The sequence below is a fragment of the Mya arenaria genome, chromosome 17 (genome assembly GCF_026914265.1).
Source record: "Mya arenaria isolate MELC-2E11 chromosome 17, ASM2691426v1".
Classification (NCBI taxonomy): Eukaryota; Metazoa; Mollusca; class Bivalvia; order Myida; family Myidae; genus Mya; species Mya arenaria.
In genome coordinates, this window is record NC_069138.1 from 31,171,421 (window position 1) to 31,196,847 (window position 25,427).

The following is a 25,427-nucleotide window of genomic DNA, read 5'->3' on the forward strand; positions in this document are numbered from 1 at the left end:
ACGCACACTTCTGGAGAAATGACCCGGAAACTGATGCTTTCTGTCACGGAAAGCTCACGAGAGAGATTCGATTCGAATTTCTTGAGATTGAAACTGAGATTTAAGCTTGCTTAGATATCATGCTGACCAAACTTTAAATCAAAATACTACTCGCGCCTTTTTTTTGAATATAATTGTGACTGAATTAAGTTCCTAGAATTATTTATCGCGTTTTCGCTTGTATTGTGAATCGTCATTTGATTTCGCGACTTTATTTTAAAAAAACCCAGCAGTATTTGTCTATATTTTCTTTTCTGTCGAGATGCACATCCAGGTCGAGGAGCGTGTGTTTTCTTCCATTGCAGATTCAAGTGGATGTCTTGGTAGTGCGCTTGTGGCAGGTGATTCCAACGTACATCGTATCCAAGCAGCGATTCCAAATTGGTCCACTATTCGATGCCTCCCAGTATCAGGTACACACATTTTTAAAAGGCAAATGGATGTTATTTAAATGATTATGGCGAACTATTTTGCTTCAATATTGCATAAAGATGTTAGTGAATGTATTATGACCCAAATAATCTGCCACAATATTCAACTTATAGTCTCCTTCAGTTTTGCAGACGACATATTTCATCAACCCGAAGACCTTAGCCTTATAGTATCCAATTTGCCCTGATATATTTGATGGTTATTACTGTAAACACTATGTTATGCACCAGTAAATTGTAACCACCCCCCCCCCCCCCCCAGGTCCGGGGGAATACCAGGGATAGCCGGTGAAAAGGGCCATGTTTCTACTTTCCAGGTGGCCCCACAGGGCCGGGTGACTGCGGTGTTTTTGTCATAGCGCCAAATTAAGCCGAGATTGGGCTTCATGTAGAGTCTCTGAGGTGCGAGGGCATTTGGCCGGGGTTTAACCATCAGTTCGTTCCCGCAGGGCAGGGATTTTACCCGGGGTTGGCTGGACCGAAAGTCAAAGTCCCGGCTATTCCCCTGACCCTGGGGGCCAAGGTTACAATATTGACTGGTGAATTAGCGTAGCACTATTATCTCAAGGGTATTCTGTGAGGAAAAGCGTGTCCATGCAGTGTTGGCTTTCAACCCAGAACTGCTCGAACCAACTGAGCTTTCCGGACATGAAGGATTTCGTATCCAAACACTCTCTAATTTTCCCCATATTTACATTTAAGGGTGATTCTGGCACTCGGTTCTTTCTTTTCTGACACCAATAAAGACATCCGTGGAGGTAGTAAAGTACCCAGTGTGGTGGCTGGACACATGAATACCAGAACAATAGCACAGCCCTCTAACCAATTGGCTAGCTGGGCAGCTGGTTTTTACACATGTATGCACACACACGCATATACACACGCTTCATGCCTTCCACCAATAACCTTTTAGGCTGATCCAGAGATTCTTGCATTTTACTTTTGATATATCAGTATATAAGTAGTCCTGCGAGAAAGAGTGCATCCTGTGTGTGGCTTGAACCCATGATTTGATTGCACTAGCATGGCATTCCAGTGATTAATTTTGTGCAAAGGCTTCTCAAGGCTGTTTCACTGGACCATAAATTTTATTTTTCCCAAATTTTTTTGTCCAATTTCATATTTGCAAATTATGTTGATTTATACAAATTGCAGTGAATTTTATAAAAAAAATCTTGACATGAGAAACTTGTTCACAGCATAATGTTTGCATAAAGAAGTGATAACATGTCTATTTACCATTACCCACACACTGTTTACTCCACTCCGCCATTTATTTTGTAGCTTGTTCTTGCTCACACATTTTACACTCCTTGGCCCCAATTAACCTATAAGCTGATTCTGGCATTTTTACCTTTTATTGACACAAGTAAGGAAAACAATTTGGAGGAAATATTGTTTGTTTGAATAATAGCCTTCTTTTGGACTCAAACCCATGGCGGCAGGAACATTAGCACAGTTCTCTAACCTATTGAGCTGGGCTGGTGGTTCTTACCCACACAAGGTACAGATACATGTAGGCCAATATATTGCTAGAAGTAAAAATGTCATATATTGCCTTGTTTCTCAGCCATTTCATCTAAAGGTCCCTGTTAGCTCAAAGTACTTGTTAAAGTGATTGGTGTATACAAAATGTTTTTCTTAAGTTTCTAGTTAAAGACCTTCTTTCTTTTCACTTTTCCTGTTTAAACATCCCACATATCAGTCAAGCTAAACTGAATAAATTTTTACGTATATGGACAAACAAGAACTCCACACGACCACTTTTTAAACAGTGTATTATGTGAAAAGAAAAGGAAAAATGTTTTTTTATTTAATACCAATTAAATTCCATGCGCCAATCATATCACAAGATATGGTACTGCATATTCCATTCCATATTAATTATTGAATCAAATGTTTCTTGATTGATTTGAACCATCCAATACCAAAATAATATTATTAATACATCAGTCAATTGTAACCACGCCCCCCCCCCCCCCAAGAAATGGTCCTTACCGGGGTTAGGGTTAGCAGTTTGTCCCCACAGGGCTGGGGTTAAACCCGGGATTTGCTGGACCGAGAGTCAAAGTCACCGGTATTCTGGACCCGGGGGGGGGGGGTCGTGGTTAAAGAAAACATAAAAACAAAAGCTACCATTGTTCAGTTTACCTCAATTGTAGGAGCCAAGTTTGTGAATGACAAGAAGGGATTTGTGGCAGTTCTGCAGCTTTCATTGAAGAAGGAGTTTTACCCATGTGTCTATATTCATCTTGGCTCCAATGATGTTCAAGCCAGAGAGGATGTGTTTTATAGGTACACATTAAATATGTTTGATTCTATTACGTACGAAGCAGTCTTTTCAATAAGCTTCGTCAAGGTACCAGTTTTTAAAAACTCCCTTTGGCGTACTCTATTTCAATGACACACATTTTGTCTACTAAGTAACAAAACAATTTATGAAATTTTATTTAATCTCCTTTTCCTCAAGTTTTAATGTTATGAAATATGCCTGATTCAAGAAAGTTATGACAAAGTGTTATTACGACTTTATAATGCTTTATTTGAAGAAGTCACTACTTGTTTGCCTTGGCTTTATTAATAGTCTAATAATGTATGTTTATTTCAAAGGAGAGTCACTGAGGTATGTGATAGTATCCACGAGACGAGTCCGGAAACTGAGATTGTTTTATGTTCTATTCTGCCACGAAAAAAGAATGACAGACGAGTATCTTCAACATTAGCGAGAGTCTTCAACAGATGGATCCAGAATGCTAACACCATGCTAATGGACATTTCAGAGGCCATCCCATACATCAGATTCCTTGGATATGGAGCTCAGGTATAAATCAACAAAATAAGTTTATGCAATACAGAAATAAAAGTTGTAGATATTTGGCAAATTTAAGATGATCCTTATTTATATAGACAGGTAGAAATATGTAACTGTAATGCATTTTTATGCCTTTGTGGATATGGGTTGTCATAATGATATTGTTTATTTCATTGGTATACATATATCATTATTATAAGTCACGTGACCTGCCCATGTTAATTTCTCATATTCCCATCATGGGCAATTTCGTACTGTCACACACTGACAGTATCGTTTTGACCGGTTGACATGATACTGTCACATAGCACGCACGTCTTAAAATAGGCATTTTTTGGTTTCCCAAGTCTGAGGTGGTAAGCGCTTATTAAAATGTATTGTGAATCTGGTTACAACCGTGTTTGCCTTATTTCTAAACAACATTTGCAACAAAATGACAGCTAAAGTAAACAAACAATAATTACAGAATAAATTGATTAAACTTGAAAGTTGTGTTATTGTAAAAATCTTATATATCATGTATATAAATGTAACTGTGTTCGGTATAATAAAATAAATATTGCATGGCTTCCAGTGTGACAGTACATATTGTCAACATTCGGGTAAATACTGTTACCCTCGGCTTCTCCTCGGTAACAGTATTTCCCTCATGTTAACAATATGTACTGTCACACTGGAAGGCATGCAATATTTATATAATATTCACCAACTTTTTCAAAAACAGTATATGAGCAATATCATTATTTTTGTTTCTGTATCTCCGTTAACAAGATAGTATATTGAAGATAGCAAAGATGAAGACTTAATATTCCAATGATTGAAAAGTTTGTTAAACCATGCATTCTGTTTTTATATACAATTAAGGAATGTGCTGATGTGTTGGGTCGTGATGGACTTCATCTGAGTCGTGTTGGTGGTAGACATTGTAGTCAGGTGATTGAGGAGGATGTGTATTCCTGGAGTGAAATAGCCTATCAGCAGGATGTACATTGGAATGAAGACATACGCCAACCACATTCAGCAGAGATTGATGCATCAAGCTTTGACCAGTGGTATTTGTTTCAAATATATTACAATTCAGCTGAGTTAATTAGTTTTTTGCCTGTGTAAAATATCCGAATATTGTCATTACCTCAGTGTTGTTTAAGGGTATAAGATGAACATGTCGTGTTGATGAATTAACATGAAATATTTTACAATGATAAGAATTATATTAAATGTTGGCATTGTTCGATACTGTCTCACTTAATTGCTTGTTGTATGATGCAAGGTTAAGTATGACTCTTGTTCGGTTTGTAATATGTTAGTCAGTTAAAAGAAGGATGTCCATTTAATTATAGTTCATATGGTGTTCCTAACTCCCTACGTCTGAGATATTAAAAACAATATTTTCCTGGTGCCTTATTTTTAGCTCTGACTATTTTCAAAGCCTGGCAGCTGCTGTTGAACCAGTCAGTGACCAGAATGTCCAGGCCAGCAAGCAGCCTCTGTACTCGGAAATAGTCCGTTTGGTAATACAACACTTGCTCTAAATGGATGTCATTTGCTAGATGAATAGTTATAATTTATCAAAAGCATTGAATTCTCTGATAAGATGCTTGTGTTGGTTGGTAGATATAGGATGTTCATTCATAAGTTACCATTAACAGGTAATTCAAACAATTATGAACCTTTTCTAATTTGATATTCGTAACATTTGGTCAGTCATCAAGTTAGTCTTTCGGATGAACAAGCCCGAATTCATGTATAAATGCTTGGCATTTGATTTTTTTAACAAGCCCTGCAGTATAAAACCCAGAAATTGAGGAAGCCAAAACACATTTTACCAGTGCAGGGATGGGGCTTGTGCTAATATATATTTTATCTATTTTGTGTCGAAAGTAAATTAACACTTATTTACTAAGGCAAAAGTGGTCAATGTCAAGTGTTTTAACCTTAGCATGGAAGAATCAAATATGTTGTGTGTTTTTTGCCTTAATTCCTATTTTGTACCACTGTTCTTTTTATTTTGAAAATGCCTCTATTCAGAGGAGATAACAAAGGTTATTCTTAATTATAGTGACTTCATAAAACAGATGAACTGAACTTCATATTATGACCGCAAAAGGAACATTTGTTTTATTCTTACAGCCAGCAGCTGAAGTTCCAGATGTTACCTCAGTGCAGCATAATGTGAAGTTACCAAGGCGCAATGTATTGAAGGTCTCTGTTATGTTTGTTTTGTACTTAAAATATATATTATAACATAATTATTTAATAAATATAGGTAATAGTGCAAAAAAAACTTATGTCAATCTGAGATTCCTGTGCTGGTGTTCTTTTTGAAAGCCTGTTAAGCTGTTTCAGATGGGCAATGCAACAATTTTAATAAAATTTAATGAGCATTTACATAACTAAACTTAAATACATTCATTGATGAAAACATTTAAAGCATGTCTGTTTCTTGTCTACCTTTGGTAGGGACAAGGGTTAAACAACCTGAAACATTTCCATATTTTGCTATATTTTTATATATCCTGATTGACTTATACCCAGAAGGTAGCCAACGTTTTTTGTCATTAATATTTAGGTTGATGAATGTGCTAGATCAGCCAGACCATGTAACCACAGATCAAACAAACATCGAAGGGCAAGGCGAAGAAAATTTACGCAACACAGACAGCTGAAAGTTCAAAGGTAAATGAAATATATTTGCTGATGTTAAAGCTTCTGTTTAATTTACTTGTCAAATCAATTAATTGATGTTACAATTATGTTTCCACATGTATATTTGTAGATCTGAGCAGTATAAAGATCACGTTGAAATTCTGTTGACATCTGATGTAACGGTAAAGGTGAAGGCAGACAATGTACATAGCATCTGGATGGTAAGTTACAATATTCCTGTAGTGATGTAGTTTCTTCAAAGAAGATTAAAATCAACATAACTATCAAAGTTAATCCTAATCATTTTCTGAGCCATAACAATGTCCTAGTGTTCTGATGTGTTCTTGAAATAGAGAGAAGAAACACTTTTGATGGTGGTTATGGATAATAAATGCTTTGATATCTTGCATATTTAGTGCCCGAAAGAAGACGCCATTACCACAAAGAAGCGCCTACCTGTCTGCTCTACAATGACTGGAGTTAAGAAGATAAACAAGGTAAGAACATGCTACATGAAATTGCAATTTGTAACAAATTGCAGCATCATTTAAATTAAATACAATTCAGTTTTCCAATAATTTAATAAAAAAAGGGTAGGCAAATGCAAAACCAATGCCTTTGTTAATCTATGAGGATTTCATTCCCAGCTTCATTTAGTAAAACCAGAGTTATAGCCCTTGAGTTTGCATTATTATTATTATCATATTTTTTTTTTATTTATTTCTAAGAATGTTTTGGTGTATTGCTTTGATGCTTTCTGTTGAAATGTTTTAACGTGCAATATTACGAAAAGTGTCGAAGTGAATTGTAAAAACCTCATTTTATAACTTGAAGCAAGAAATATTGAATGCATTGTGTCCGTTAACTGTAGCAGACATGGTTTGACTGCCCCCTTTGCCCAGTGAAGTGTTCTAGAGAAGATTTCCTACTGGACCATTTCTGTCGACGCCATGTACCTGGAGGGACCAAATACAAGAAGAACACTGACAATTCTTTCTGTCATCGGTATGTTAGATATTTACTGAGTAGTACGGTAAACAAGTTTTTTTTATATCAGTGAATGAGTTTTACCTCTTAGTTTATAATTATACATTTTATAATAAATTTTTCATAGTCCTTGGCATCTTCATTTCTTACATGACTACTTTGTAAGTTTTAATAAGTCGCTATGATTAAATTGGTATATTTTGATCCCCCACCCCCTTTTCAAATTTCCCCCTGGCCCCTTAAATTTATTGACTGATATAAAAATGCTCAACACGGGTCTAACCGTCTTGCATATTTGTCAGGCATTGGAAACAGCTTAAATTGATACCAGCTGGTGTTGATGTAAACATTTACATGTAAAAAGGGAGGATTGTTACATTGTGTTATGCAATAAGACAGAGCATGAACACATATCCAAATGTGATACAGTCATTTATAAAAAACACACAACCCAAACCACTATTTAAAACAAGAATTTGATGAAAATGTGGCAATAAATTTATATTGGCGTAAGATACATTGGATTGTCTACTTTCTCTATGTGACATTCCCCCATCCCCAGTGAAAGATATGTTTATAATTGTATATATGCATTAGTTTTGTTTATTTACTGAATCTTAATGCTCATTAGATAATCAATGATTCTTGCTTGTCAATAATTGTCAATTCATTGTAATGTTAATCAAATTTAATTGAATTAATGCCAAAAATGACAGATTAATATGTAATATTCATTATGTGCTTTCTGTCTAATAAAAGAAATTTATCAGTAAAACAAAATGGTTATTTACACTGTTCTGAATTTTAGTCAGTTTTAATGTCAAAACCATACTTTAGTGCAAACAGGGTCCAGGAACTCAAATTATAAATTTATGATATCCTTTCTGAAATGACATTTATCTTGCTCGTTCAGTGAAATAAATTACAATATTACATTGAAAAACAAAACAAGCATCATCTATATATAATGAACTTTCCATTAGGGTAATTTTAATGTTAAAATAATAAAAATGGATATTAATGTTTAATGAAATTATTTTATTACAATTTACGAACAAGAAATCAACGAAGAGCAGCAGAAGTCAGCCAAACTCGAAGAGCACCATTTCAACATCCAGCCTGAACCCTGTAGAAAAAACTTCACCTCCCCATCAAGGTTTAATTTCTTTCTTGGGTACTAAATCAAACATTGTTTATATAATTTTTTCATGTTATTCATGCTTCTTTTTGTCAACACTTACTTATCAACTTAATATCTGTGTAAAAATAAAAGTTATTAAGGCTCAAGTGTACATGAATTCAGAAATTTGTGATTTTCTTACAGATGAATTGGATATCGCAGATCACGCCGATTTCTCCAAATTAAAATTACTTTTATCAAATGATGTTGAGCAAAATCCTGGACCTGTGAGTTATAAAATATGTTAACATGAAAATAACGAAGAGATCAAAATTTATGAAATATAAAGTTACTATTATTAAGTTAAGTGCCAACCTTCATCTTCTGCATGTTATCCTAAAGTTTGTTTATGACATTTAAAAAAATAAAACAGTTTAAACTGGTCTTGCTTTAATGACTAATATTAAGAAACATGCAATATAACAGATTTGTAATAAAAATTTTGCATTTTCTATGGTCTGAATGAAGGTAATAATTCAGAAAAATATTAAATGATTTATTTACCATATAAACAAATTTCTTCTGTTTTTGTCCCCAAGACCTATCACTGTGAATGGAATAATTGTGGATTCATCGGGCTAACAACAACCAGAATGGGACAACACCTGCGACAACATGGACGAGAAGAGGAATGCAAATGGGCGCAATGCAATGGATTTCAGCGAACGAGCTACGAAGACCTGGAGTTACACATTATACACGACCACTTCTTTGATGTATGGTGCAAAAAATTTTTTTGTAATGTTTGACTTTTTTGCATGTTTATAACACTAAATAGAAAATTAAAAATGTAATGACAGGGTTTATCAATAGCCATGATGATCTCCTTAACCTACTGAGCAATAAATAATTAGCTGTTTCATTCCCTTGTGTTCATGTATGACACTGTTAGACATCTTTCTGTCAATTTTATTTCCCAAATGATTTTTTATTTAGGACAGAATCACCTTTCCTTCCCTAGATGATTGGCTGGAATATCTCCCAGAAAAAAGAATCGACCCAGAAACCACTGATTTACGCTTCTGTCCAAAACACCTGGTAAGACCTTTTCAATAGTTTCCATATTTGAACTCAATGTGGAAATAAAGGAGTCTTTTTCAGCAATATTTCACTCACAAATATGAGAAATATTCAATGTCTTTTACAGAGAAGCAAGCTGAAGTTGTTACTGTTTGATGAGGACTACCTGGACATGCCGACAAACAAATCATACACAATGAGCGACCACCTGTGTACACTGGATTTTGAAAGTAATCATTATACTAAAAATTTCTTAAATATTGAGAAAATATTTATTGAAAAAAGACTTTTGTTAGGTGAAGACTGGTCAGATTATAATGGTAAATTTGAGGAAAATGACACTGATTCACTTTTAAGTCCAGATCCAAAAGTCCGCAAGCACAGGCAGTTCCATGGTGGAAAATATCAATTCCACTTTGTCCAAACTTCACGTCCTGAATTAAGTTCAAATTCTCATTCTGGAACTAAGTTAAAGCCTGTAAAAAGAAAAGCTTCCTGTACATTTCCAAATGAATGGTCAAGTATCTTGCTGACAAATTTACGATTTTGTTCTCATGCCATAACTATGCAGAACTTATTTCTGAATTTGATTTTAGACGAAGGAATTGTTGATTGCAAAAAACTAAGTTTTCTTAAGTTAGAATATGACACTGCTCTATTAGCATCAGCCAAAACCTGCACCAAAGGTGTTTTTGTTTGTCATGTATTTAAAATCATTGTAGACAATGCTGAATATCTGTACATCCGCTATGTTGAGTCTGGAGTGTATGCTGGCCTAATGGAACAGAAATATTTGCAAGAAATCAAAGATACATTTCATTACACTGACAATAATATGTTTTTGCATAATACATTAACAGTGGAAGATATACAGAACATGGAATCTGATCATATAAAAGATAAAAAGGAAAAGCCGAATACATATAAGCCCAGCAGCAGACTTAATGATTTCTTTAAGCAAAAATTCATTCCAGGTATTGCTGATACAAGACAAATGAAGGACACTGATAATATTAATTGTTTATCCTTTGCAGTATCAATTTTGCCCTTTTCTTCAACCTCAACTGCCAAGTTTATGGATGCTTGTACTGCAGGAAAGGAAGACCGTCTTCAAGCTTTGCTTTTAGATTTTAGGCACTCAAAATTGGAACAGGTTCCTCGAAACTCGAGGGAAATATTTCAGCAGCAATATGAAGGAGAAGAAACCCTTTTAAGTCAGTCAAAGGCATTAAATTGTTTACCAGGTGATGTCAAAAGAAAAACCGAACTATTCAAAGGTGATCCAAAATTTGCATCCAACTTCATAAACAAGAAAAAACCTCAACTCAGAACATCACTTAGATATCTTACTTTCAGTCTCTTTCTGCAGAATGAAATTAATACAATTTTCACTAAGTATAGAACATATTACCCAGATTTAAATGCGGTTCAATGTGAGGTTTTAGAAATTCCTGCACTAGAGAGGCCATCTAAGAAGAGGAAAAGCACAGCCTCTGTGAAGGTGACAAAAGATGTGGAGCCATTGAGTGTTATGCAGGAATCAAAAAAATCTATGTATGAACAATTTTCTATTGATTTAATAGAGGATGGAAAGATATATATTCAGGTAGCTGAGGAAGACACCATGATATGTTGTATGAATGATTATAATGATTCTGGTTCTTTAAGAAAAGAAGTGTATGTTTATACCACTTGGCTAAAGCAAGAATCTGGAGACTACTTCCATTGTACCTGCAGTATATATAGAACTTTATTTGATAAAGCTCATAGCCAAACTCTAAATTATTCAAACAGGAATAGCTGCATGCACTGTACATTCCTTAAGTGTATTGTTCTTCCAAATCTACATATAGATGAAAGGGCTACAGAAACCAAAACCCGTAAATTTGTTCAGGAGGGAAAGCAGTGTGCTGGCAAGGATTTGATTGAATTAAGTGACTTTAATGGTACACGGAAATTTTCAGTTTTGGCAGAAGGAGAGACTAAACCTGTTTTTTTATCACTGAGTCACAACAAGGCCAAAGCAAATTATACTGTGACCTGTCACAATGGCGAGTGTCAATCAAAGAAGGGACACAAACGATATTTAAATAACTTGAATTCTTCCAATCTTTGCAGACATTTATTTGTGCTGAAACATAATCCAGAATCCTGGATTGATTGTTAATAATTATTTACATGGTTGTAAACTAAAAGTTCAAAGCATAAATATCTTATATATATAATTACATAAAGAAAAATGTTGATTGTTTATAAAGCTATGAATTAATATGTTTGTTATAGAAATTCATATCCCTCTTTCAGGTTTGAGGCAGATTTTCCACAGCGTCTTCATCCAATCTACTTGTGTCGGCATGTGCAACTACTTAATCTGAAGGCTTGGAGGGAATTGTAGCTCAGTGCTTCATCCTTTATGTGGATAAACAAAAGGGAACCAGAAGGATCGATCTAAAGACATTCTTTTCATAAATCTGTTGGTGTCAAACAATATAATTTTGATTGATCAGTCTTCTTAGTGCCTGTAGTGAACAGTATGTATTGCATTATATGTAGTATAATAATCAATTAAGTATTGATAAATGTCTTACAATTATCGTATAACCCTTTATATCAAGTTTTGTTATTTAATTGTAGAACAGCAAAAGAAACATTTGTGGATTTTAAAAGATAAGGCAGAGACTATGTTAACACTGTAAATGTTCAACTGGTGAATTCCATTATTTGTTGCAATATCTAGATTTTGATAATGTAAGGAATGATTTCTGATTAAAGTATTACAATAGGAATCCAATCTCTGTTATGCTTAAAGATGCACTTTTACTCCCAAATTAGATATTCCACAGTTTATATGATTGTTTTTTATATAAAAAAATAAGATTCTTATGAAGGATACAGAGTTGAATTTGAAAGAAGGTTGCAGGAAACATAAAGATCATAATCAATCTTTTAGCACTCACCAATCATTTAATATTTTTAATTTTAGGAATTAAATACACAGTTACAATATTGTTATCAGGAATCAATATTTTCCATAAATGCATTATTTAGTAAGTAGTTAAAGGTTTATCAGTCGAAATGTATGTTTCATACATGTGTATATTTTGATTTTGAATAAGAGTCACTTGAAAGATTTAGCTAAAAATGTTAGAAGAAGAAACTGAAATTGCCCAATTCTGTACAAATAATTAAGGTCATACATTCGCTTATACACATTTTATCAATGTGGAATGTTAACTTAAATTGTTTCTTAAGTATGATATAACAATCTATATTGCATAAGTAATTGAAGATATTGTTAAATACCACTTGTATGTGTACATGCTGGGTACCCCTTGCACATAATGAAAGCTAGGTATGAATAATATACGATTTTAAAATAATTGCAGTAAAAGACGGCAGTAAACTGAATGGAAGCTGTACACACACTTATAAGTACACATTCACGTGCTGTTTCACAACATCTCATGTAACTACTGAGAACACATGTTTACAGTACATATATTACACTGTTTTATTTGGACTCATTTTATAAAAAAAACCCATTTAATTCCTGTTTTGTTATTATTTGTTATAAATCAAATGCTTGAAGTCATGTTTTATGATCTTATAATAAAATTTTATTACGGGTCTAGTTGTTCGTTGTAGCATTGTTGAGTGAACGTCTCTGATTTTGCCTCATAATTAATGAATTTCACACGAACATGTGTATGGAACCTTCTGTAATGTTTGTGATGTATGAGATTTGCTGTTTGGAGACTTTCAGACGGAATTCTTTCCTTAGAATTAGAATGTACCATTGTTTATTATCGCAATGTCTGTTAACATTGCCAGCAAAGCACAATAGTAGAATATGGAGTCTGCAAAGAAACTGGAGCAAGTAAATGAAATGCTAATTATTACAAACTTTCAGTCGTTTATGGAACAAAATGTAATAAATGCCTCATTGGCCAAAGTCAAAAGCTAATACACAAAAAGGTAAAAGGTAAGCCTGATAGATACTTTTTATTCCTCCATGAAATGAAGAGCAAAACATTGATATATATACTAATAATGACACATATTATGAATTACATTTAACACAATAATATTCAAACAATACGAGTAAACCAAACATGCATATTATGTACACAAGTAGACAAACAGAATAAAATATCAAGTACTCTCGAAAGATAACAAAATTAAGCATTGGTAAGAAATATTTAGATTTAGAGCAGCCCTCTAATCCTAGGTATAATTACACACATGAATGCAAAGCTAGTACGAAAAACGAAATAACTAGGAAAGCAAAGTGTGATTTTACAATATACCTAATTCTGGATCAACTTAATTCAACAAGTTATTGACACAAGCTACATATGATTTTAGCAAGGTACAAATTCTGAAAATTGATATCCCAATGTCCGTTTTGATCAGTCTGGTCCCTCGAGAGATTGTTTTGAAACTTACCATAGGGAGGTAGATCTAGGGTTTCTCGACCCTTAAAGTCACGCAAATCACTTCGATCCGAGTAAACTTCCCGCTTTGTGGTAGATTTGTCATATTTGACTAACTCCTTTTTTATTAAACTAGACCCTCGATCAGATAAAGTAATGGCTGTGGTCATGCTTGAAGGTCAATATAACTTGACCATGACAACATTCGTGACCTTGACCAACTTCCATATTTATGTTAAATATCCCACGTTAAAAAAAAATCAGACTTCGATCCAAGTGTATATTTTGTACTAACTAAATTCTGCTGGTTGGAAATGTGTTCACCTATAAGGTTTGCACTGTTCAAATATGGCCATTTTGATCTCAAGACTTGTGGACGGACGCACACTCTTGATCCGTGTCATCTCAGGTGCCGCCGCTTTAAAATATTGAGAAAAAGGTGTTTTTTACGTCTTGTGTCGGTATAATTGACATACACGGCAAAGTCCCGATAACGGTTTTTAACTTTTATGGCCAATTTGAGGGATAAGCACACGAATTAAATGGGCTAAAGTATGGTCTTACAAGAATGCTTCGAATGGTAGATTGCTAAAAGTCGTGAACACCCGGATCGTGCAGAAAAGGTTCAAGAGCGGGTTCTAAAACCTGGCCAATAAACGGGGGAATGGGCATTTTGGAAATGTATCGTTTAACTCATAAAGAAGTTTAAGGCTAATCAGTCATATGCTATCGGAATGGTTACAGCAATAACAACTGAGTGAGGGCTATCCGCTTTTCCTAGGCACCAGCTAAAGAGTAGAAACGGTTTAAACCGATGTACCATCTCGGTGCGTATTCAAGAGCGGTTAAGAACACATTGGACAAAAGATGAAAGCCCAAATAGCCTTAAATGCTATAATATTTGGCATTTTCTCTGAGAAAAAACAACATCATGTTACAAAAACGTTCATGTCTGCTTAATTGAAGTGCGGTCGTCCGTCTGTACGAGTAAAATAGGCTTTCAACGCTGACTGCGGCTGGTGAAAACCCTTTTTTGTAATATTATTCACTATTTTACACCTGGATTTGGACAAACTGCCAGGTCTTAATAGATAGTTTTTACCATGAATGCCACTTTCTCTTGGAGTAACAACTGCTACCGGGAACCGGGTTATACACATTTACCGGAAATTCTCTGTATTTTTCGGTGTCAAAAAAAATCATGAAAATCTGTTTTATTCTGTTCTGCTGGAAATTTCAATGAAAAAGGCTGTGGTCGGTCAAGCAAAGATTATACAAAGTATAATTCCACGTTAGATCGACCCTCAGCGTACTCGCATGATGAATTGGCCGACAGAATTATAAAATGAGGTTCTGTATACACAACTTTTCACAAAGTTACATTACATTACCTTATTTTTTAAATAAAATATTCTATTAGTCTATGATTTGCAAATTGTTATTTGTCAGTCAAATTTGTACCTATAAGTAAAAACGTTCGACTGCCAAATTCATGTAGCCATAGGTACAATATTGTTTTCTTACATTGAAACGGGGGTTTAAGTTGAATGCCATTTAATCACTTTTATATATAAAGGCAGCAATTCGTATGCAGAAACTGTAGTGTCATTTCAGAAATTATGTCATCGACATTGTGTTTAAGCTCTGTGCTTACCTCTCTTCTTCTTTCAATAAAGTGTGTCACCAATTAATAGGTATCACTGCACTGTTTAATTGTCACTGAGGGGATTGAATTTCATAAAAATGGAAATATTTTTTTGATATTGTCACTTTCTCAAACAATGAAATATCATATTCAAATGATATTCTCAAAATTCACTTCTTTCACAAGGTGAAACATCATGCAACATGATATTGAAATAAACATTTTTCTTTTACTATATCCACAAAAAGATGGCTATAAAATGACTTAATGTACATTCTATATGAAAGTGAATTTATTAAGGATATTGCACCGATGATATTGTGTCCCAGCCCTGTACATACTAAAGTTCAATATAATGCGAGAACAGGAAAATTTTCGAAAAATTATCTTTTATATGTGCACTGTTTGAGATGATCAGATATCTGTTTTATTTCATGGAAATATCTTTTTAAAGCATTGGAAAGCACTCGCTGTTATATACAATGTAGATATGAAAAAACCTCATGGTATACCTTTTCAGGTTCAGTGGGAATCTAAATATGTCTATAAAAATCCCTCAACTACTCAATGATCAGCCAAATTCAAACATACCGTAACATGTTCAGTATTTTATTCAATAATATAACATAGTACATTATAATAATTTTTCACAGGTCTATCTATGGCACAATGATGGTTAATGATTACAGAATAACCTAGAACTTAAAAAGATCATATAAAACAAGTTTGATGCTAAAATCACTAATGTTTCTCTTAAAGCTACACTCTCACAGATTTAATGTTTTTACAACTTAATGAAAGTTTCAAGTTACATAAAACATGAAAATCGATAGGAGATAAATGCAGTACTATAAATAAAATATGTATTAAAAATAATACATATTTTTAATACAAAGACACAAATTAAAGAAAGCAGACTGTCAGGCCATGATAAAGATTTGTGGAGACATAACCTCAAAGGCATACAAAGACATAAGACTGTGAGATGCCTTGTTAGTACATTTCAATGATTAAGAATGGATCATTAGTTCCACTAACTCTGACAGAATTTACTTCATATCATCTAACTACTACATAAAATATCAGAGGTCAAATTCTTAGGCAATACTAGCAAGTGCATACGTGCAAAGACACATAGATCATAATATATCCACATTAAACACATTTTTTAAAGATGCACTCTTACTCCCAAAAAGGTTTACCACTACTAATACTATTGTTTTAATATTGTGAAAAGAATAAATGAATGTTGAAAGCAATGGTTCTCATGAAGGATACCGATTTTGATTTGAAAGAAATGTGCATAAAACATGGTGTATCTACCTTATGAGACTATTAAAGTAGATCACAGTAAATCTTTTAGCATTCATCAATCATTAAATATTTTTGCGTTTTCTGTTATTAAATACAGGGTTACAAACTTGCTACCAGTAATAAATATGTTCCATCAATGCATTATTTAGTAAGTAGTTAAAGGTTTATCACTCAAAACATATGTTTGTTATACATATGTATGCATTGATTTTGAATAAGAGTGTCACTTTAACAATTAATTTGATTTAAAAATTACCTGACAAGAATTAGGAGCTTAAGAATATGGAATTTAAAAAAATAATAAAGCAATACTTTTCATAAAATTAAAAGGCAGCAACAACAGTCACAGTATGTTTTAGCATATGCTATTTAAAACAATCTCTCAATATGGTCCAACTCGTACCCTACACATAAAAAGTACAAGTTGTATTTAAAGATAAATTCATGGTAAGTAAACAGCTACAAATTTAAAAGAAGTGACACTCTTATTCAAATTAACATTTTCTGTTTTTTTTTTTAACAATGTATCTTCTTACATTATGATGTAATATGTGCTTGTCAAAAGCAATAGAAAAATCAATTTAAAAAGTAAACAAGAATCGTGATGTGACAATAATTGTTTTGTTAAGGATTGGCAGAAGAAGTTCAGTTTCAACTGCTGTCTTCTATTTTTATAACAGTGACCTAGATCCTATGCGCCCAAAACACAATCTCATGAAAGTTCTCAATAAACTCTTCCTATATATCAAGTTTGGTCACAGTATATCAACCATAACTTATGGTATTCAGTACCAAAAAGTAATATTTTTTTAGTAACAGTGACATTGACCCTAAGGGGCCCAAGGCATTCGAATGAAAGCTCTCCATTAACTTGTCATATATACCAAGTTTGGTCACACATTGTCACCCCTTACTTATTCAGTACAAACTATAATTGTACTTTTCAGCAATACTGACTTTGACCTAGATCATAACCCAAAACACAATAAACAAGAGCTGTCACAGTATGTGACGAATGCCCCCGAATGTGACATTGACCTACGAACAAGGCCAGTACATGAAAAGTTGATCTTGCCTTTATGTGTCAAATACATATGGCAAGTTATTTTAAATTTCCTCTGAACATAAAAAAATACCACCCATACTTGACAACCTACACTGTTATGTCCTTATATTCAGAATTCCCTTGTGAATAAACACTTAGTGTATCTTTCACCTTAGAGGTAGGGACATGGGTCTTGCACAGGACACGTCGTCTTCGTATGTGGAACACATGTAGCAAGTTATTTTAAAATCTGTCTTTACAAGGGAAAGTTACAGCCCGGACACGACAACCTATACCCTATGTCCTTGTATGCAGCACTCCATTGTAAATAAACACTAAGTGTGACCTTGACCTTTGAGGTAGGGACACGGGTATTGCACGCGACACATCGTCTTGGTATGTGGAACACGTGTGGCAAGTTATTTTAAAATCTGTCCATACAAGAGAAAGTAACAGCCCGGACACGACAACCTATACTCTATGTCCTTATATGCAGCACTCCATTGTGAATAAACACTAAGTGTGACCTTGACCTTTGAGGTAGGGACACGGGTTTTGCACGCGACACGTCGTCTTGGTATGTGGAACACATTTGGCAAGTTATTTTAAAATCTATCCATACAAGGGAAAGTTACAGCCCGGACACAACAACCTATACTCTATGTCCTTATATGCAGCACTCCATTGTGAATAAACACTAAGTGTGACCTTGACCTTTGAGGTAGGGACACGGGTCTTGCACGCGACACGTCGTCTTGGTATGTGGTACACATGTGGCAAGTTATTTTAAAATCTGTCCATACAAGGGAAAGTTACAGCCCGGACACGACAACCTATACTCTATGCTTATATGCAGCACTCTATGGTGAATAAACACTAAGTGTGACCTTGTCCTTTGAGGTAGGGACACGGGTTTTGCACGCGACACGTCGTCTTGGTATGTGGTACACATGTGGCAAGTTATTTTAAAATCTGTCCATACAAGGGAAAGTTACAGCCCGGACACGACAACCTATACTCTATGCTTATATGCAGCACTCTATGGTGAATAAACACTAAGTGTGACCTTGTCCTTTGAGGTAGGGACACGGGTTTTGCACGCGACACGTCGTCTTGGTATGTGGTACACATGTGGCAAGTTATTTTAAAATCTGTCCATACAAGAGAAAGTTACAGCCCGGACACGACAACCTATACTCTATGTCCTTATATGCAGCACTCCATTGTGAATAAACACTAAGTGTGACCTTGACCTTTGAGGTAGGGACACGGGTCTTGCACGCCACACGTCGTCTTGGTATGTGGAACACATTTGGCAAGTTATTTTAAAATCTGTCCATACAAGGGAAAGTTACAGAGCCGGACGGACGGACGGTGCAATTTTAATATGCCCACCTTCGGGGGCATAAAAAGTCTGTATGAACTTTCATATAAACCAAGTTTGGTCACAATATGTCGACCTTTAAGTTAATCAATACCAGTTCTTTTGCTTTTAATAGTAACTTTGACCTTTATATTGATCCCAGAAGCCTAAAACGCAATCTCATGAAAGGTCTTCATAAAGGCTTCCTACATACGAAGTTTGGTCACTATATGTCAAACCTAGCTAAAATTATTTTACACATAAGGTGACTTTGAAGACCCTTCCACCAGCCCGCCCAAACAATTAGCTTTCAAAAACCCTGTTAAGAATATATAAATGTGCCTGACATAAGAAATAAAAATGAAAAAAGGGCAATAATTTGTATTTAGTTAAAATGGAGTTATGTCACCTTATTGTAAGATGTTCATCATTAATTGTGCAAGGTATTAAGTCCATTGAATGAAGGCTATTGAAGTATTAACCTCATTATGTAATGACCCTGAACAACTGTATTGAGTATTAAGTGACTTTAATGAAGGGTTTTGCAGTTATGAGTGAAAATCCCTATGAGTGAAAATCCCAACTTGGTCTTAAACTTTAACCGGACGCTAAAGCCAAAGCAGATGCTGAGGCGAGTGGTATAACCCTCCTTATTATTCAAATAGTCCAGCTAAAAATGTTGATAAGGTACATACCAGTTTGATATTTTGTCCATTTAAAAATATAACCACTGGAGGGAAGGCATTTATTAAGTTTTTATGCCAACCCCATACAAAAGCAAATGTGCCTTTTGGGGTGCAAATTAGCAAAAAAGCCCAACCATATATTATTAAAAATCTGCCAAACCCGGTGGTTATATGTTTTAGGAGAATAGCCCTAAGTGTTAATTACACTAAATATCGCCTTATTACAGCTTTGTTATTGACTTAAGACATGAGATGTTTATAATGTGTATTAGAGAGGTCCAATATCTATCGTTGTTGTTTAAGTTTAAGTCCCAGTCTAATCAAGATATCAAACTGGTATGTACCGGTACTCCCATATTTTATTGAAATGATTCCAATAACACCCTTATCTCTGTTACTTAAAAATACAGTTGTCATAACAGAGCCCGTCCTCTTTAAGTCCACATTGGCAGTGAGATTAAATTAAAATGTGATTCTGTTCATTCTTCTTCAAACAGCATTCATCGTGAATCTCGGACATCTTTAATCTATTGGAAATAGAAAGAAGACCTTCATAGAAATTATTTCCATTTTCAGTTTTATGTATTTCATCATTATGGCAATTAAATAATAGTACAAATAATATCAAATTATTATAAAGATGATTTTGACTTCTGTCATCTTCATTGCATCTAATCCATCTACATTATACTATCCTTTTACAATTGACATCTTTTTTAAATATATATATATATATATATAAATACTGAATGTCTAATAAACATTACCTGTAAAAGTGTCATGACTTGCACCCATATCTGTTTTAACTGAGTCTGTATCTGAAAAGAGTGCATAAAATCAAAGCTTCACATACAAATTAGCTTCATGTAATAAAGAAATATATAATGATGCTATGAAGACAAACATGCACTTATAATAAACTAGAGGCCTATGTTCTACTGGCTGGGTTTGTGTGGTCAACATCACTGTTTTCGAAAAGAACCAACCCCTTATGGATTCTGAATACTCATTTTTTCATAAAGGCCCATAATCTTATCATTTCAAGGTTTTTTTAAAGGAACCAAGCTCTAATGGATATCAAAATACTGTACAAGTTTCATCAAGATACAATCAAAACTGAAGACTGTATCTTGTTAACCAGCAACTGCTTACTGACACACTGATTTTTTTACTATCAAGGCCCATAATCTAGGCATGCATGGGCGGATCTGGCTGGTTTTCAAAAGGAACCAAGCTCTTATGGATATGTAGATACTGTTCAAGTTCCATCGAGATACAATCAAAACTGAAGGCTGTATCATGTTAACGAGCAACTGCTTACTGACACACTGATTTTTTATACTATCAAGGCCCATAATCTAGGCATGCATGGGCGGATCTGGCTGGTTTTCAAAAGGAACTGAGCTCTTATGGATATGTAAATACTGTACAAGTTTCATCAAGATACAATCAAAACTGAAGGCTGTATCATGTTAAAGAGGAATTGTTTACGGACGCACGGAGGCACATACTACGTACACACTACCATCGCATAAGACTAAATGACTAAACAATAAACCAGTCCATTAGTTGAATAATTAAATTATATGATTTGTAATGTTCAGTCAACATTTAATGTATTGCACAAGCTCATGGTTGTTTAACATGTTAAACTTGTTAGGAATTAAATATCCAGTTAATAAACATATTATTCTTTGGGTTTAATTGCTGTAACGTTTGTTATTCAAATTAAATGACGCAACATGTTCAAATGGTCAATTCAGCCCATTTCTAAATTTACCATTACCTGGTATGTTTGAATTGTGTTGACCAGGTGGATGAGGTTAATGGAGCAATGGATGATAAAGCGGCTGACTGCGAGTGCTGACATCTCTAGGCTTCAGGAACTGATTCAGAAAATTAATTGAAATTAATTCTTCTTGTATATTTATGTTTTTTCCCATTAATGATTTTAAAAAAAAACATAATTTCATTGCTTTTAAAGTATAAGCATGACAGCAAAAACAAATACTATAAATAAGCATATATATGAGAGACTGTCCAAATTTCATTAATCTGCACATTTGTAGAATTCATCATGAAAAATGGGCACATAATATTTGTTCTTTCTGAAGTTAACTGTATTACAAAAATTGTAATCAGATTTTGACTAGATTATGTACTGAACACATATGCCATGTAATAAAATAAAACTATGCCCTACATTCCTGTTTCAGTTCTTGTTTGGAGCACACCCAATATCAATGCAAAAGGTGCATCGCACATTTTTGTTCAAGATACATGTTTACAAGCGGCGCCATGTATAAGGCATTTTGAATAAAAAAAAATTTCCTTTTGTAAGTAAATGATTGAACACATCAATGAAATGACATACAGAATTATCATATCAACATTACAACAAGTTTATAATACTACTTGTTTTCCTACCACAGATTCTTCATGTTCTTTATGAAAAAGAAATTAAGAAAGTAGTGTTCATACATTTTGAATTTTTAATCCAGTGTTCTTTCTTACAATGAATGTAGTCAAATTATGTAGGGTTGAAGTATGTAGTTGCATTGAAAACATGAGAAAAGTAATGGGACATAAATCATTCAAAAAATTGTGTGCCTATGACAATCCTTTAAAAGAAAGAAGTTTGGAAGAAATTTATATACATAGAAAAAACATGATTATTTCATTTGTAGTACCGGTAATTCTTTTGCAAGGCCCAGAATCACGCAATGCATATCATTTGGTAAACAACACATTTTTCAGGCATGTGGGAAAAGGCTGTGACCTGTACTTTTGTTTTTAAACTAATATACGATACATTTAAGGAGGTTGCAATTATAAGTAACTTCTACTTCAATGAAATCGGCTCGGGTTCATATAAATCAGAAAAAGAAAGATACAGAAATCGAAATGTTATATACTTAATACTCTGTGTACAGCACTGATGATGATTGAATAACTGGTTATATACAAAACATTCCATATAATTTACATTGCATCAGGGACCCACCATCATCTTCAGTTTAAGGGGTTTCATGCGCTGCAGATCCTTGACGTGTGCAAGCTGCTATTGCCCTTCTCTCCATTTCTATCTCATTGGCTGCAGGCTGAAATTTTTTAGTCTGCTTAGCACATCATAGCCACTTGGCAGAAGGTGGAATGAATTAATATTAACTTCAGTTATTATTATATGCAGTTATGACAGTATACTATCCAATGTTCTTCTATTACTTTTGATGAAAGGTTCTCTTCAAAGGACAAAAATGATAATCACAATTCTAATTGAAAAATATTTGTAAGTCATTACATGTATGTGTACCTTTTTTTCTCACAACAAGAAGTCTGCACAGTTCAAACATTTATACGTTCTTAATGTTGTTACTTGGGATGCCTCCTAGGATGGCTCAAGGCACCTGCAGAGAAACAATACTTGTCAGATAGAATATGCATTCATATAAAACATTGGTTTATACACTCTTTTTTATCTCACTATTTGGACCAGATATAATACCATAGTTTTATGATAAACATTAGGTTTATCTTTAAAGATCTTCCAACATATATTTATCCATATAAAGCACATAAACAAGGCAACCTGAAACTTAAGGATTTGATAAGAAATCCTCAAGTTTGTAAGCAGACAAAGTTAATTTGGCAATATTTGGACACATTGGTTAGAGTCTCATTGTCAATTAATGAAATAAACAAATGTATGGAATAAAAATACTCTGTCAATCAGACAACAGGTGGGATTTTTCTTGTTGCTTGTGAAAAAATACAAAGTACTTAACTGTTGTTTAATGAAATACCTTCTTTTTCATCAGAGGATTGATAATTATAAATCTAAGACAATGTTAAACATTGCATTATCACTAGTGTACGAGAATGATAAAATATATGCTATATTTCAAGCAACTCCAGTTATACCCCATCCCCTAAAGATCAGCCAGTGTTATATACTAGTACCTCTGCTTGACTTTAAGCTGAGAACAGTCATTAACTTTTTTTTCCTTTTCTTCTTTATGCAACAAAGTTTAAAATAAAATTAAGTGCACATTACACATCATTACAAAATATTTGAATTAGCTTGACACATCTACTCTAGCTGTTAAATAGATACATGTGGTTTACTTGTAACATTTTTGCTACCAGTAATAATCAAATATATTATCAGCTTTGACAGGTTATAATTTTCACCTACTGTAAAACCATTTTCAATTTTGTGTGGTATGAATCTCATTCATAATCCCTTGTATTTCCCACGTTTTTACAAATGCATCTAAATCCCATCGGAAAACATCCTCTTGTATACATTGATCGTATACTGAGGGCAATATACCAGTACTATTTTGCAAATATGTTGGTCAGTCAATAACAGTTGATTTGCACTACATCTGAGTGCAATTATTGTTTGTATCAGAATTTTAGGTTTTTATTTTTGTCTTCTTTGATCCAACAATCTGATCAATTCATCAAAAAATGAAAAAAGAAAGATTGAATTAATGCAAGCCATTTAAGTTCAAATTCTATGGAGATTAATTCTGTTACTACTATATATTTTAATGTTTAAAGTAACACTCTTATTCAAAATCAATACAAACGCATGTATAAACAAAAATAAAGTCTAAGTGATAAATCTTTATCTTCTTTCTAAATAATGCATTTATGGTGAGTGCTAAAGATTAACTGTGATCTACTATGGTCTCATTGAAATACTGTGATTTCTGCACCTTTCTGTTAATTAAACTTGGTACTTTATACATGAAAACCATAGATTTAAACATTTTTTCATACATTTGGTATATAAAAACAATTGTACCAATTGTGATAAATCTTATTCGGGAGAAAGAGTGTGCCTAGTTTATCATGCAGATTTTTTTTCAAAAGTTTACAAGCAAACTTAAGAGAAAAACATACAAGTACTTTACATAAATGATAAGCATTCTTAGGATAGCAGTAAGCCAGTTACTATCCTCACAAGAGACAATGCTCATCAAGGAATATAAATGCATAGGAGTGATTCAATAAAGTTAGCAACCATCTTTGATTTTGTCAAATCAAATATAGAAATCTCACTTTCAGATAGCTTTGAACATAACTGTAAACGAGAAGTTGAGCTAGACACAGGAAAGGACAGTGCGATTTTAAATTTTTTCACTCTCGGGGGCATAAAAAATACACCTCAGAAATCAGTGAGATAAATTGGTTTTACTTTAACTTACCCATAAGAACTCGATCAGGCCAAAGAACATTTGGATTCCTCTTCACAAAGAATGGTGGGAATGAAAGATGGTGTGTACTGTCCCTTCTGATGCACTGTATACAGGAATGATACATGTCTATTAATCATTGTTATCACTAACTACATGAAACATGGCTTGAAACGGGCCAATTTCAGCACAATTAAGAGAAAATAAATAATATTTATATGACCATAGAAAAATTGTTTGTATTTTGAAAGTCATTTTGAAACTCATATTCTTCACAAAATTGCAGTGTCCATTCATTTTCACTTAAGGCTTGATGGGATAAAATAGTTTTGAAACTATACCATTGAATTGCTTTCAATATTTTGGCTTTCCATGTCAAATATTTATTGTTATCATAGATGCAAATAAGTCATTGCCTTAACACAAAAGTAAGTACCTAAACAAGTAAATAATCAATTGAAAAGAACTCATATTGATAATTGGCTCCAAATGTAATCTTCTGTAAAAATCAACCTTGCCTTTGTGAGCATATCCCTGGATCTTTCCTGTGATGTTCCATCCTGAACATACTTTGGCTTTCACCATTCTGGAAATGCGGACAATGGGCCTGTAACAATTCAAA

The 25,427-nt window shown here is 33.8% G+C and overlaps 2 protein-coding genes and 1 long non-coding RNA gene across 3 annotated transcripts; 2 read left to right on the plus strand and 1 right to left on the minus strand.

Moving 5' to 3' along the window:
• Positions 1–263: 263 nt before the first annotated feature.
• LOC128223381 (uncharacterized) lies at positions 264–7,733 on the plus strand. The gene is made up of 11 exons (XM_052932661.1): positions 264–452; positions 2,633–2,765; positions 3,081–3,291; positions 4,147–4,334; positions 4,712–4,793; positions 5,413–5,484; positions 5,852–5,958; positions 6,059–6,149; positions 6,345–6,425; positions 6,800–6,933; positions 7,724–7,733. Exons 1-11 carry the CDS (start codon positions 302–304, stop codon positions 7,731–7,733), a joined length of 1,260 nt encoding a protein of 419 aa, XP_052788621.1. The 5' UTR covers positions 264–301.
• Positions 7,734–7,947: 214 nt separating this feature from the next.
• On the plus strand, positions 7,948–12,736 carry LOC128222866 (uncharacterized). The gene is made up of 6 exons (XM_052932026.1): positions 7,948–8,071; positions 8,240–8,322; positions 8,635–8,811; positions 9,032–9,133; positions 9,243–9,345; positions 11,420–12,736. The coding sequence occupies exons 3-6, from the start codon at positions 8,689–8,691 to the stop codon at positions 11,488–11,490; spliced, it is 399 nt and encodes a 132-aa protein (XP_052787986.1). The 5' UTR covers positions 7,948–8,071; positions 8,240–8,322; positions 8,635–8,688; the 3' UTR covers positions 11,491–12,736.
• A 5,301-nt stretch (positions 12,737–18,037) lies between these two features.
• LOC128224247 (uncharacterized) lies at positions 18,038–24,917 on the minus strand. The gene is made up of 6 exons (XR_008259458.1): positions 24,818–24,917; positions 22,915–23,008; positions 22,606–22,702; positions 21,388–21,487; positions 20,369–20,419; positions 18,038–20,128 (listed from the first exon to the last, which is right to left on the minus strand). It is a non-coding gene; the product is annotated as an uncharacterized LOC128224247 (long non-coding RNA).
• Between the last annotated feature and the right edge of the window lie 510 nt (positions 24,918–25,427).